The sequence below is a fragment of the Coloeus monedula genome, assembly GCF_965178545.1.
Source record: "Coloeus monedula genome assembly, chromosome: 2".
NCBI classification, from domain to species: domain Eukaryota; kingdom Metazoa; phylum Chordata; class Aves; order Passeriformes; family Corvidae; genus Coloeus; species Coloeus monedula.
This window is the reverse complement of record NC_138782.1, coordinates 79,796,118-79,811,839: the sequence shown is the minus strand read 5'-3', so window position 1 is coordinate 79,811,839 and position 15,722 is coordinate 79,796,118. Positions and strand designations below refer to the sequence as shown.

At 40.4% G+C, this 15,722-nt stretch overlaps 1 protein-coding gene across 1 annotated transcript; it reads right to left on the bottom strand.

Moving 5' to 3' along the window:
- Positions 1-1,862: 1,862 nt before the first annotated feature.
- On the bottom strand, positions 1,863-5,765 carry NDUFAF4 (NADH:ubiquinone oxidoreductase complex assembly factor 4). Its single transcript, XM_082303422.1, has 3 exons — positions 5,245-5,765; positions 4,341-4,438; positions 1,863-2,194 (listed from the first exon to the last, which is right to left on the bottom strand). The coding sequence occupies exons 1-3, from the start codon at positions 5,369-5,371 to the stop codon at positions 1,880-1,882; spliced, it is 540 nt and encodes a 179-aa protein (XP_082159548.1). The 5' UTR covers positions 5,372-5,765; the 3' UTR covers positions 1,863-1,879.
- Positions 5,766-15,722: the final 9,957 nt, after the last annotated feature.

The window sequence follows — 15,722 nt, the reverse complement described above, 5'->3', positions numbered from 1 at the left end:
GCACTGTCATGGTGCAGCCACATCACAAGACTTTTCATGAAGGCAGACAAAAGATGCCAAAATACATGTCAAGGTGGTCAAGGGAGAATGGTTAAGCTGTTGTCTGGTGCTGCTTGTAGTGTGATTTTAATCAACTTAGATCCATAAGTAAAATTCGTTTTAAAGGAAATTGCAGCATCTTCAATATCAACAGTATCTGTACCAAATGCATTCCACAGCTGTTTTCTGAGTGTTATCTTAAATATTACATTAGGATGAACAGTACTCAAACAATAAAGTATTTGTGTTACAATGTTCTATAAAACAAAGTATTTTGTGCAAAGAAATCTTAATGTGGTACATAACTCAGGTGCATTAGTTTCAGAGTGTAGCTCCATACCCTATTGTACTGGAGGACAAATGACAAGCCACACATCCAAAGACTAACAATTTTGAATTTTCATACAATGCACATAGTGTTATCTTCCACTGTGGTACAGTGTTATGTACTTCAGATTTTAATCAAGCAAGCACAACCTTGATATACACTGTGGCAAACGCTACTGGAGATACCATGTTACAGGTCAGAAGTTGAAGGAATCTTGCTGTGAAATAACAAAGCTGATCATCTTCTTGATAAGACATTTACCAGACTCTGAATCAAAGACATGGCAGAAAAGTTCTTGAAAAGAAAGTTACATTGTAAACCTGGTACTGACTTATACCCTTTAAATAAATTCACCTTCTTTAGTGATGAGCATAAAATTAAAGATTTTGGGTTTGTTTTTTGAAGTAAGGCAACCAATAATGCATTTTTAAATATCAGTTCTGATTATCTGCTGCCCCATCTCCCCAGCTTATCTGACCATGTTGCACTATAGGATTATTCGTCAGTGCAAAACTTCTTACCTACACAGATGTGAACACAGTATCGAGGTTACAATCCACCACTACTACCTCGCCGTTCGTGTCACCCTTGTGTCATCTGCCTAGATGTAGCATGGGAGTAAGTTGCTGTGAGTAAACGTGACCTGATCTAGCCCACATCTGGATCAGAAAAGGCCTCCACAGGGAAAAAGGATTGTTGTAACAGGATGGGCAAACATTCACAGAAGTCCTACTAGTGGGTCCAATTAGTACATCCAGTTGAATTTCCTTGCTACCTGTTAATATGAAGCATTGTTTCTCGTACAGCAGATGCCATGGGCTGCTGCAAGAGACTTATGCCAGAAGATCATCACTCTATAAACTCCCTGACTAACAGCACCTGTAGAGGTGCAGGTATTTAATCTAAATCAGAATAGAGTAAAAGAGGAGTTACGTATGAGCCATTGCTGTTCCAGCACCAGAAAGAGGCTTTCTTGCTGTTCACCTTCTTTTTATTTTATGTTTGGCACAGCTGAATTTCCCAAATGCTCTTGTGGCTAACCTTCTTTACAAAGTATAAACACTATTACATTCTTATACAAGAGAAATACAGCTGTTTGTTATATACACACACCTTGACAGCAAGTCCTTGAAAGAACAGTGCAACATGAAATTACAGAGCCAACACCCACAGAGTACCTGTTTAGCTGCAGGCCAGGAAGTCTCTGCTCAGGAAGGCAATCAGTTAAGGTAAAATGCTATAACTGAACTCGTAACATTAGAATGGGATAATCAGAATTGTGTGACATGCTCTCATACCACAAATTAGTCATATTCTGGTTTACAAACTGTAATTGCTGCATTTCACTGAAGCCATCCAATATAGAATGGAATTGCTGGAATACATCTCAATGGCATAAGGAAGCAGCCTTGGTGGATGACACGTTATCGACTCTGAATTTTCAGACACGGAATATACTTGAGAGTAAAATGAAGACACGAGTGAGATCACACAAGGTTTTGGCAAGTATTTTTATGTTAACTGTTTTGGTTTATGACTTTTTATGGCTTTTTTGGTTTCTTTAGGAAATTCCTGCACAGCGAAAGGAATGAAGAATTCCAGAAGAGAGTTGACCTCCTTCAGTTCCAGACTGTATTCTGCTGCTATTTTCTCTGCAGTCCATATTTGAGGTTGAAGTTTATGATTATTAAGAAGTGTCAGAGCCTCCACAATGGAAATTTTGCCTATGGGAACTTTCTTAACATCTAGAGCTTCCAAGTGGCCTAATTTTGTAAGTCTCTTTTCCTCCTGTTTACATGGAAGATGTTCACCACCTCCATCTTTTACCTAATTGAGGGAAGGAAAACAAAAAGAGCTCAACAGCAGTTCTGTTTACTATGCATACTGTAGCAGCTAAACCGCTTTCCTAAATATGGCGTTTCCTTTTAGCTTTCCTCATATTTATTTTTAAAAGCTTAGCCAGCCTAGCTTCTTCCACAGCTCTTCTATATAGTGTCAACTCCCAACCAAATGCTGAGAAGCTCCTATTCATTGCACTCTAAGTGTTGTATTGGCTTGGCAGCCCTTCACACAAGGCAAACTACAGATTCTGGCAGCCAAATGTAAATGCAGCTAACCTAATATTTGGTACTGATTCATTGGAAGGGATAAAAAAATCATACAACAAATTGGTATCCTTCTGATACCACTGGAAAACTATTTCATGTAGTCTCTCTTCCCTTCCTTTTGTTTTCAAATTTTAGTTTTGCTGTTAAAAGAAATTCCTTCTTTTGCTCTGTCTAGAGAACAAGCTTTCCTGCTATTTTGCAGCATCGTATGGAGTTTAATTGCCATGACTACTGCAACATGTAGACACATAAAGTCTCTTCACCAAGGTCCCTTCGTATTTCCAAATAATTTCCAAACCAGCTTTGACTTCCACATATTTCCTTTTATTAAGATTTAACCAGTGAATGACACTGAATAAAAGGATATAATTAAGCCTTTCTTAAATTTAGAAGTACTTATATAGTAATCAGAGCCCACAGTCACTGATTATCAAACAGACACTCTGTATTAACTCACATGCTGAGAAAACTGATGTGGATGCTACAGCACCTGTGTGTCTGTTTCTGAACTACAAGGAATGTCTGGCCTGTACTCCATGTCTTCCTTCTACTTTGTGCTAAATCTGTGCTCGGATAAGGAATGATTTTTCAAATCTTAATTAGATCATCTGTCTCTGGGAATCTGCCACTTCAGGACTCCCGAGCTGGTGCTTTCCCACTTACCGCAGGCAGACATCCCAAACATACACAGAGGTGTGTAGGCATCATGTATACAATGCACAAAGTCATCAGGATAACATCAGGAATGGGAAAAAGTTTTTGTATTGTTTTGCCCACAAGTCTCTGTGATTACATTTCAGCTGAGCTCTAACAACTGCAAGCAGACATACCACAAGGGCAAGTCTTATGTGGCAGCAACCTCGGAGTAGGCATGGAATCAAGCAAAGATTTGTTCCACTTTTGGCTTTTTCTCAAATCTCTCTTGACAGGCTTATAAATGAATATTGAAAGATACTGAAATTAAACCTTCAGCACTTCAAGATTAGAGCCCTAACCTGTGATGGAAATTAAGGATAGAAATTACTTGAAAATTTCAGGGAGGAACTGAAGAAATCTATTTGCATTTTAAATATTTTTAGACTTGAATACCATGTAAGTGGCAAATTAGAGAGATGTAGGGATTTTGCTAGATGACTATAAAAATTTTATTGCTGAATAAAGCAGCTGGAATAAAGTAGTCCAATAAAGCAAAAGGTGAAACACACAAGCCATAGCACAATAGGATGGAAAAGAGGACACTGAATCCCAGTCTGCATTTTACAAAGGAGTATGCTTTGCCTTTCAAACTAGAAGATTGCAGCCACTGGCAATAAGGAAATGATGACCATACAACCCACAAGATTATGTAGAAAAAAACCTAAGGCACTTCATGAGCTGGATTAAAAAAAGTCTCTGCACTGTAGAACATTAGCATCACTAGTTAAACACTCCATTAAAATGTAAACATCTTTGTCCTCTACCACATCCCTGCTCCCCCAGCAATCCAAATGTTTTCTAACAACTCAACAAATGACATCTGGCAAACTCCTTTATCTTTGCAAAAGGCTGGAGAACTATCCTGCCTCATAGGAAGCAGAAATGGGAATTTAGGTGAAAAACAATATAAGATCAACTCAATGTTAAAAAGGAAGACTGTGTCAGCATTTACAAGTTTGTACAATCAAAATCTGTCACATGTTCAAAACCTGGGGTCAGACACAGTCAGTGCTATTGATGTATAGAAGAGTAATAAAACCACCACTTTTATCTAATGAAAAAAGGTAGCTTTTATGCACTAAGAGCGTTTTTCTTGACACAAACTTTGTGCTGAGTTTGAAGACCACAAAGCTGATGCTGGTATGGCTCGTACAGAGAGATGCACTCACCCGCACTGGTGGATCTCTGGACTCCACATAAACATCTTTCAGCAAGGTGAGGAACCTATCATCCTTTCTGAGAACTTCTTCTTTTATCTCTGGGCTATCTAAAGGCAGTGAGAAGAAGAAGGGAAAGGAGGAAAAAAAAAGGAGAAAAGATTGATCTGAGTCAAATCGTTTCCTTTTTGTTAGTTCTGCCAGCTCATCGCTTCCCCAGAGGCACGGCATGGCTCCCGCAAATGAACGTGTCCTCTTGGGAAGGTGTCATTCTTCCCACCGCCCTGACCTTAGCGACACCGCTTCACATGGTGGGGCTGGGCCAGTCAGCCGTCACAGCACAGCGGGAAGCACAGCCTGCGGTACGCTTGCAGCACTGCCTCAGCAGCCGCTCCCTACTGCCACCCCAGCTACTGCCCCAGCAACCCCCAGCACCACCTGCACCAAGTGTCCCAGCAACCACCCCCTCACCCGCCCCATCAACTGCCCCAGGTCCTGGCCCCATCAACCACCTCCACCGACCGCCCGCTGCGACCGTCCCAGCAACAGCCTCCACCAACCGCGCCATTAACTGCCCCCAGCCCCCGCCCTCATCACGGAGCCCCGACAGGCCGCCTCCATCACCTCCCTCACGCCGCTTCCCCTCGGACCCCCCGCCCCCGCGAACCGTCCCACAGCCGCCCCATCACCGCCGCCGCGGCTCCCGGCATGCCCCGCGCGCCCAGCCCCGCTCTCAATGTCAGCGGCCTCGCACCGGGGGCCGCCGCGGCTTCGCCGCCGCTCCTCGCCCCGCAGCCGGCACCCCCTGCCCCTCCTCCGCCCGCGCCACGGCCCCGCGCCACGGCCCCGCGCCGTGCCCACAGAGGCCGCCCCCACCGCCGGGGTCGCCCCGCGGCCAGGCGAGGCCGGCACTCACCGGCCATGGCGTCCGGTCGGGCGGTGGGGTGCCGCGGCGCGGGCGTGGGCTTCTCCTTGCTGATCTCGCGGCTAGCCCGGTTCTCCACGTTAAAATTCCGGAACACGCGGGTCACCCGCCCGCCCATCTCCGCCGCCAGCCGCGCCTGCGCACGGGGCAGGCCGCGACACGGGTTGATGCGCCGCGCCGGCGAATGCACCGGAAGAAAATCGGCCGAGTAGCGCAGGAAAACAAACAAACAAGCGAATGAGAACTCCGGACAAGGCGGTTCGCTTTGCACTTCATACGCCCCGGCGGTGCTTTCTCCTTGCTCTCGGCGCTGCCTCCGACGCTGGCCCGGGGCGGCGTTGGTCGTGCCGTGGCTTTTCTAAACGCGTGCGTGACCGGAGCCCCCGCATCGGGCGGGTCCCGTTGGGAATGCTCTCAAAGCCGCGGGCTGCCCCAGAGTTTCCTTTTTAGCCGTGGTGGCTGGCGTGAGCCCCCGAACACGTCATGTCGTGACTGTCGCCACTTTTTTGTCGGCGGGGATAGGCGCGGCTCCAAACTGCAGGGAGGGACATTTATTTCTCCCGTACTGTTGAGAATTTGTAGGCTACACAATGCTTTCAGGGTGCAGACCCTCTTTTTCAGCTCAAGCAAATAACCCTTCTTTTGACTTTGCAAAAATTGCAAAAACTACTTGTGAGGAAATACTGAGGAGGCCTTGAGCCATGCATGATAAGAAAGGTAAAATTGTAGACAGAATCTAAATTGTTGAGATGGAATCATCAGTTCGTAGATTCAAGAAGCAAAGTGTGAAAATATACAGAATCCTCAGAGAAAGGAAGGTAGGAAGAACAAGAGTAAGAGTTATTGGCCTGATGCAAAAAGCGATAAAGCCTGATGGTTGACTACTTTATTCAACCACGACTGCTGATAAGGTGTTTTACCAACAGAGATCATTGACACTTCAATCCCAGCTGCTGTGTCGATAAGTAATTCCCTTATGGTTTGAAATTGTGTTTATGCTGTTTGCAGACTCTTAGTGCCTTCTGGGCTGCTAGTTAGTGCATAGTAGTAGTTGCCTGAATGAAGTGACCTGGAGTGGGAGTGTTAATGAAGGGCAGAAAAAAGACCAGGCTTCTTCTTGGGGTTTTTTTTTTGGGGGGGGTGTTGTTTTGTTTTGTTTTCTTTTAAAGTGGGAAACATCTTTTCTTCTGCCCTTGCATCTATCTAGTTGTTCTTATTATTGTGGGTATGCAAAACTTGGGGTTTCAGAACTTGGTCTTCTACTAGTAGCTTTATTTAGTAGTAGCAATTACGATGTGATCGTTATCAGGGCTACATTTAATGCTGGATTAAAGAATGACAGTGTTTTCCTTAGAGAGAAGTCAAATAGATTTAGACAGACAATGGAGACAAGGCAACATAAGCATGGTCTGTGCTGGATTTCTGCTGTCTTTGGGAATCAGGAAGGTCCAGTTTCTCCACTTGTTTATTTTAAAGGCTCTTGTGGTCTGTAGGATGATAGAAACATGTTTTTGTTCTCTGGTTATAAGCTTTCTGACCCTGTCTTATTTTAGACATTGCATGCAAATGAATTAAGAAGACAAGTGATATAGTGATAATAGGAAGCTGTTAAAATCTGCTGAAGTCAGACTGGTGACAAGTTTATTTAATTATCTATAGTCAATTACTTGCTGACTAAACCTGTGTTCTTGAGTCCAGGATTTGATACTTTTGTAAGTGGTGAGTCTGTCTGTGTGGCTATAATGGAAAAATCCACATGGATGCCTTTGGTGGTTGTAGACCTTTTATAGGTACTTCAGCATTTCTCTGAGACGCATCCCTATTGATCTGTCTGCAGATCAGCCATTGTGCCAAATTTGGAAACAAAGTTTCTCCTTCAAAAGCTAAGAACTCACAGCTTCTGGGATCAAACTCGGCACAGGGCTTCTGTCTTCGTAAAGCCTGCATGTGATTAACACTGCTATAATATTTACTGACAGCAAAATAAATTCACCAGAAGGCAGTCAGTTAAAAATAAAGAGTGATGTCATGCTCTGCCTGTCACTTCCTACCACTGAGGATGGAACAAAGCTGTTCTTTTCATGTATAAAGACACACCAAAAGTACAAGATTTTTATTCTGAAGAATCTTTCTTAGACTGTACCAAGCAGAAGAACTGAGATTGAAAAAAAATATATATTTTTAATAATTTGGTATTTTACCAATGTGACCATGTTGATATTAAATATAAATAATCAAGAGGTTGGATTTTTTTTTTCATATAAAGCATCTGCAAGTGGGATGATTAAAAAATGAATGTATGTGTATTCAGCTTAGATAGAGTTTCAAATGGGATGCATTTTTCTTGAACTAGGACTCTGAATTTTTCCAGGTAATTTAAAAATAGCATAACAAAACAGCCCATGAGAAGAACACAGGCTATCCAGCTGAGTTCATATACACCAGCAGCCTGTTCTCAATGCCGGGCAGCACCAAACACATCAGAGAAAAATACTGTAACTCCCATGATATACGTGTGCCATGGGCTGCCACACTAGATCTCCTTTTTATCCTTTCATACCTCTTAGGAGAGACATTTCTAAAGCTGCTGTGCACCTGGAAAATAAAAAGTACATTTGTGACTGTTCTTTGAATCTTTTTGGTTTTTCATTCCAGTTTTGATTAGATGTTGTGTGTATTTTTTTCTTTCTCAGCTAGTTCTGTAGCTGAGTGGAAAATGAGAAATTAATTTTGATAGTTAACTAGCATCAAAAGTCTGATTGACCTATTGAAAATTCCCTTTAGAAAAGGGAGGAGTGTCTTGTCATTAACTTGTGTTACTGTGTGGTACTACTGAGGTTTCTTTGCTGTCTTCACTACTCAGAAGATCAGGAGTCAGAGTATAAGCCCATACGAGCAGGTAATCTCAGTGAAATAAGAGTCTTTTTTTGGTAACCGGTGCCCAGCTAGAGAATCTTAGAGAGGAGGCAGGTGAGGTTTGCTTTGTGATTTGTGGTCTGGGAATGGCACAGCAGTCGACCACAGAGGAAAATTAGGAATGCCCTAATACAGCAGCAGTACAGGTTTATATTTTATTCTGTCCACATTTTCTACCACTGACACTGTTTTCCTCTTCTCTTCTTTTTGTTGTTGTTTGTTCATAATTGATGTCAGTCTAAATGGATACTTAAGCAACTTCATATATCATTAGGATTCAGGGAATTGAGCCCTCTATCCTGATTACTGGTTTACCAGTAAACACAATGAGAGCATTGATCCTTTTGTTCCTTATCTCATCAGTGTTAGGCAGAACCAGAGAACACAGAATTAGCAAGAATTGATTATGAGCCAAGTAAAAATGACTGTCCTGCAAGTTTGTAAAGGTGAACTCAAGAGAGATGGACTTACTGATGGATCACTTTTGCCTTTCAGTGATTTTTGGTCGTTCTGTTACTTAATCTGGTTTGTTTCTCTGTTACTGCTTTCAACTGATCCATCATTTAATGGCTTCTGAAGTATCTACAGAATGATCTACATTGAAGGATTTTGCTTAATTCCAGTCTGTGATCAGAGTGTTCCTGAACACTTGCATATTTTCAAGGCTAGGTGGCTGCAGTGCTTTATTTAAAGGACTTTTTGTCAAGTCCTTATGTGGATGAAGTTTATGGCAAGTGCAGCAAGCTCAGTGTTGCAGGCTCACACACCAGGCCAGACAGATCACTAGCTTCTTGTCAGATAGTACTAATTTCAAAGACATTGCATTTAAATTCTCCTGATTGACTGTGGCTTGACATACCTGACATAATCTTCAATATTTTTCTTGTCTGATTGTTGTATCTCAATAAGCAGTTTACTTTGAGTTGGAAATGCACAGTAGGAGCCAGCATATTTGAGAATGAGGCAGCCTGGTACTGGAATTAATTAATTTCATCAGTTACACATGCCTTTTTACTTCATTTTTACTGACAGGATTCAGTACCCCATGCTCTCTTCTCAGTGGCAATACTAGCTGAGACAACGTTCAGCCTTATTATTTCTTGTAACCCTGACTTCAGTTCTTCCCTCTTGCTAGAGTGAGGATGTAGGAACACTTCCAGAGCAAACAACATTGCATAGATGGTCTGATTTAAGAAAGAGAAGAGCTCCCTTAACTTTCTGAAGCTGCATCAATCACTGACGATTTCACTGTTCCCACAGCAAGCTACTGGAAACACAAGAGGAGAAACAAAAGGCATATGACAGGAGGAGTGCAAATACCTTGGAGTGGTATTGCTGCCAGGTTGGTTGGTTGTTCGGTTTGCTTGTGAGAGGTTGCACTTTGCTGCCAGATTGTTTTCCTCCAGCAGTGACAGAAACAACTGTACCAGCTCCAGTGAGGGGGAGGTGAACCAGCAGTGGGAAGAGGCTGGGTGGAACGGAGAGGTGGCTGGCTCATCTTGGGCTGGCTTTGCTGGTGCTCTAACATGGCCCAAGACAAAAAACATCCTTTGTACTGATTGAGGCAGTAACAGTAGCCATGATTTTACTGCACTGCCACTGCAGTAGCTGTCTGATAGTCCAGAAGATAGCTGGGGAATGGATTCAAAATATTAGCTATCTGCTGGAGTTTCTTTCATGAAATATAACACATAAAAAATAACAAATGTATAACCTATGTGTGCTGGCAAGATGCTCTTCTACAATAATGTAATATTTTTCCATCCCCAAAGGATATTTTTATTCTCTCTATATGGTTTTAATTTATGATGCTGCATAACTATTTATACAGGTGTGATGCATTTTGTATACATAACTTTATAATTTCGTTCTATTATCTGTGACTTGATGTATCAAGGGATTGTTTTTCCATGCTTTTATAAGTAGTTGCAGAACCATTTGTATTTATTCCTTTTACACTTGAATTGCATCCTTCTGCAATTTGCAAATTGTGTATTTGCAGGTGTGAATTACATGAAAAACTGAAGTCTGTTTTATTTACCTATGAGGAGCCAAATTTTGTGCAGAATAGGAAATCCAAAATGACCTCAGTGAACACTTCTAAAACCATTTTATATATATCTCAGTCTTAAAGAAGGCTTATATATAGATCTTAAGAAGCTGGAGAAGTTACAGTGTGGTTTAATAGCTCAGTGGCTTAATCAGCGTTATGCTGGTTAAGTAGCATTTGAGTCCATGTCCTATACCTGTATTCTTTTAGACACAGTAGCTAAAAATCTGCCTGGCACACACAGAGGATTCTTTGCAGATATTCAAGGAATACCATAGTGAGATTACACAACTTTCCTGGCTGATTCCACAAGCCATTTCAAGTCCTCTAATTTCCAAAAAGCAAATGTATCTACACTAATGCTGGGAGAGGATTCTATTAGGGGAAGCTGCCAGACTGCAGAGCAAAGAAAATGTGACCATAGGGTTACAACCTACAACCTTTAATTAAAAGCCTTGAAGTAAAGATGAATGTGCAATATTGCATTACCAAAAGATAAACAACAGAGCGTGATTAGAGAAATATATCACATTCATTTATCATTTAGTCCAAGAAACAAATGAATATTCTAAGATATACAGTCACCAGTAGAGTTACAATATTAAAGTCTTGCTGATTCAAACAATTTTTTCTTAAATTTCTGATTGAAATAACTTTATTCTAAACTCTAAGTAGCAACTGTGTAGTAATTGACCTTAAAACATGTAAAACAGATAAAATCCTATTGACTTCAATAACATTTATCCAGAATAGGATAAATAGGAATGAAAATAATGGGAAAGAATCCAAAGCTCTATACAAAAATCTGCATTTTAAATGAATCAAAAATTCTTAGAATTTGGAGTGTAATTCAGTGAGGGTCAGGAAAAAAATTCACGAGGGAAGATTCTTCATAACTATGTTCTGTCTACTACATGGGTTTTGTTTGTTTTGTGTCTTACTGTGAAATACCCTGTGGAAGCCCTTAATCAGAGACGCAGTTTTAGACATATTGATGATCAGGGCAAAATAGATTTATTATCTACTTGCTTCATTTACCATATAATATTATGTTTTATTTGATTTAGGAATATACCAGTATGGATTATGTAGCACAGTGTAACAGGAATAATGTTCACAACAAAGGATTTGGTCTACACCTAATGCAGTATTCCTAAACATATGTCACAGAGAAGGATATAGTTGAGACAAATGCTGGATTTTTTCAGTTAATTTTGCATTATTCCCTGATATTATACTTTATGTACACTAATACAGAAAATTAATTACATTCTTCCTCCAGGTCTTCTGAGCATTTTCATTTGTATGTATCACCATTTACCTGTGTGATTACATACCCAAATTGTGCTGGTAGAGAATGCATTAAAGAAAGAAGAAAAGGTTTCAATGATACCAACACATGACTATCAGTATTAGAGTTCAAGTGGAAATAATTACTGAAGTTAGAGAGCCCTTTTGTGTGCCTCTTCTTTCCACAGCATCAAAAATCTCAGGGCAGCATGTGGGACACAGATGTATTTTGAACAGTTACATTTACTAATTATATAGAGAGATACAGTGGTTAAACATGCAAGTGTCGGGTTGCTCTGGGGACTACTAAAATACACCATTAAAGAGATCCCCAAATATTTAAAGTACTGCCTCTATGTACTAAAAGTTCATTTTTAGGTTGTATAATAAGGACATGATTAAGCTTCAAAGCTCCAGCATTTTAATGCAGACTTACTGAGACTCCTTGAAGGCAGAGCTCTTTCTTTATGTAAGATGTCTTTGGGATCCTGATGAAGCTACCACACTTTCCTGTATACATAATAAAATACAAAAACAGTGTTCTCAAGCATTAGTTCAGGAACTCTATAGGTACTATTGTACTTTTTTGGGCTAGAAAATGCTGAAAATGGTCAAGTTTCCTTTAGTCGATAAACAGTTTGTCAGGGTGACTCACATTGTTCAAATATGAATTAAGGAATTCTCTGCAGGGTATACTGATAAGTGATAACAAATGATAAATTTCACATGCATAAAATTGGTAGAAGTTAGTTTAAAAAAATCTCTCTGAGCACCTTTCTTTGTGACTAGGTCTCAGCATCTAAGAGCTGCCAGGAGATGAGGTTCCCTGCTGTACCTACAAGTAGCAGGTCTCAGCCTGTGGATGACAGACTTTAAATAATTCAGTACACTGAGTTACTCCAGAGGAAGTATCTGTTGATGGCCTGTCTGAATTACAGCAGCAAAGCATCTCTTGTCAGAAGTGCTGCCAGACTCATCAATGGATTGTGACATGGACCAGTTTCATCCTGGTGTAAAATCTCTTGTCAGCCTGTAGAAATGATCCCTGCAGGGCATTTCTCTTTGCAGCATGGGGAAATTCACCTCTCACCCCAAGAACAATTGAGATTTTTAGAATTCTGCAAGCTGCTTCTGCAGTCTTTCACTTTTTGTTCAGACATCAGAGGGAACATGCTAAGTTATTTGTTCTTGTTTAATACTTTAATCTGTTTGGAAAACGTGGGTCATCTTCTAGTGGTTAATTGCTCCAACAATGACGTGTTTTCATTTTTTTCTGACACCTGTGTGGATGTACTATATTCTGGTTTTGGGCATGGGGTTGAGAAGCAGAACTACAGGCTCTTCTCATAGGAGACAGAACAATATCGATTTCAGAATCTGTCCTCTCTCTCTCTTCAAGTGCTGAAATGCACATACCAGTGATCCCCACTAGCTGTTGCAGCTCCCAGTAACAAAGCAAGATACATTTTTCTCTTTTTTAATGAATGGATGATGTCAACCATTGCCTTTTGTTCTTTCTATTGATTCACATGTATTTCAGGCTCTTCCACAATATCCTAAGACAGGTTAGAAAACGGAGTGGAAAGTAACACTGCAATTTTTAAAACAGCAGTTACACTTTTTGCTAAAATTAAATATTTTTTTCAGATGTTTTGTTTTTCTGAGGCATAAATAAGGTGTGGGTTGTTTTTTTTTTTTTTGTTGTGCAGTGTATAAATTGAAAATAGAGAGTAAAAAGCTAAAGTATAGTCAGAAAATGTGTAATTAAAAGCTATTATGAAAAATTATGAAAAACTGTGAAAGTGTATTCCTGTTTCCTAACAATAGGAAAAATCTGAAAGGTTTAAATTTTGATACTTTTTACAACTTAGCATTTTATTAATGCATTATGTGTGTTTGCCAGAGGCGACCATACATGTATTTTTTTAATTGCCCCGTAGACTGGGAGTTAAATGGAAACAATATTTGCTTTAATGCTAACATTTTGTCTGGTGTTTCTGATTTTGCAGGTTATTCCCACTGGGCAAAACAGAAGATGGCTTCAACGACTCTTCTGAAGGCATCTTGCTCATTTGGGTTCTGTTCCTATCAAACTGTATACATAATCCCCTTTTTTCTGGACACAGCAGGAAATAGGAGATAGTTTCCGTGCTCAGTCTCAGGCCCCCACCAGGCAACATTCACTCACACATGTACACAGACACACAATTGTATGCTATTGTTGCTTTTGTGGGCAGGAGGGGCTGTTGTCATTATAGCCCTTGCTGTCACAACCCTAATGTTTCATTTAATGACTTCCATAACCTGTCTCCCTCCAAGCTGCTTTTTGTATCTTTATCTCAAATTACAGAGTGACTCCCCAGACAATTTTCAACCCTCCTGATTTCAGACCGGATTATTCAACTTCCACTCCAGGCCTCTCATTCTGGTGAATAATTTGAGCAGTGACTTCAGTTGTTTTGGATAAAATAAATTTTTAAGAAAAGGGTATTTGACTGTAGCTGGAATGGAAGTAGGCTATCATTCCTAGTAACCTTAAATAGGATTTAGACTTTTTCATAAATCAAAGGTACCTCTCATGAAAGTAAGTTGCAGCCTTTTAGTGTCTCCTGCACCATTATGACTTTTCTGTCTATATAAGCAGACAAGTGCCTGGTTCCCAGAGTGGAATCCATCATCCTGAAGTTAATTTCAAGTAAGTTTTTGTGTGCTTACCAGAAGCAATTTAAAGCTGCAGTCTAACAGTGCCTTGTCTCTAAAGGAGAATCCTGCTTCTGCCAGTAGCCACCCCTCAGCCCCCTTGGTAAGAAGGGCTCCTCTGCCTCCGTGGTAAGCCAGTTCAATCCACTGCCTGTGCAGAAAACTACTCACTTTCTATTCTTTTATTCTATTTTTTTTTTCAGATACCCCTTGTTTAAGAGGGTGAGTAAGAAGCATAGCACATATGTCTTCCTCAAGTACAGTCATGGTCCAGAAAATGGCTGAGGGGTTTCAAGACTGGTATCTAAAGTAGTGATTTTATCTTTCCTAATTTGTCAGTGACAAGAAGAGGATTTCTAACTGATGTGCTAAGGATCTTCCTCTTTGTCCTGCTCTTTTGTCAAATCTTTGGTTTATTGTTGTGTTGCTGGGGTTTTTTTGGTTTTTTTTTTTTTTTTTTTTTTTTTTTTTTTTTTTTTTTTTTTTGTTCTAGCATCTCTGATGTTTTATAGTGATGAAAAGAGAAACATTGTGCTCTGGACTAGTATGCCTGTTAAAAAATGATCGAGTTACAGAAATTCACCTCCAAGTACATACATATATACAGAACTATTCCCACATATACTAGATGGATTAACAATTATTACACCTAAATCTGATCTCTTATCAAGGTAGAGCAAGTCTTGGGCTACATGGCCAGCCTGTCTAGTATTTGATGTATGGAGCACCGTTTCTTGTCTTTCATCATGATCCAAATGATAATATTGCAGACCACCATGCATGCAGCCTAACCAGTACAAGGAAATTTTGAGAAAGCAAGCATAGACCCTTCAGAGAACTGTGTCTCAGTCTCTCATTTGTTGGGTAACTATGCAGACATATTTTAGAGTGGCTTTTGCAGTATTTAGATACTTCCTTGGCTAGTTAATATCAAGAATGGAAAAAGACATAACATATCTTCTGGCAAACATGGACAAAAAAATATAAATTAAAACAAGCATGCTCCTTATCTCTACAGGTATTTTTGTGACATTCAAAATAAGCAAATTTGCATACGTGTGGAACTTGCACCTTCTGTCACCAGTTAGATGATTGATTAAAGATTCCATCCTATTTGAAAAAACAGATTTCTTTTAGGAAACTGTCTATTCCATATTTCTACTGTTCCTTAACTAAGGAGTTAAACATTGGAATGTCAGCCTGTCAGGGTTCATTTACACTGTGTTAGGTGAATCTTTGGTCTGAATAAGTAGAGTTACTATTCTGCCACCAGTGTGACTAAGAAAGTTCTTCCTTCACTGATTTAACAGCACCAGTCATGCACATGAAAATAACAGGCTTTCAGAAACTGAGGTTTCCATATTGCCCAAGCACCACTGTGAGTGGACTCATCTATTCTGTGAGTATGTTGACTAGAATATCTTCTGTTTCCAGTGCACAAATCCTGACAAAGGTGCAGGGGTCTTAGTTCAGACACTGAGGAGCTGGAGTAAGCTGTGACCTTGTATCACTG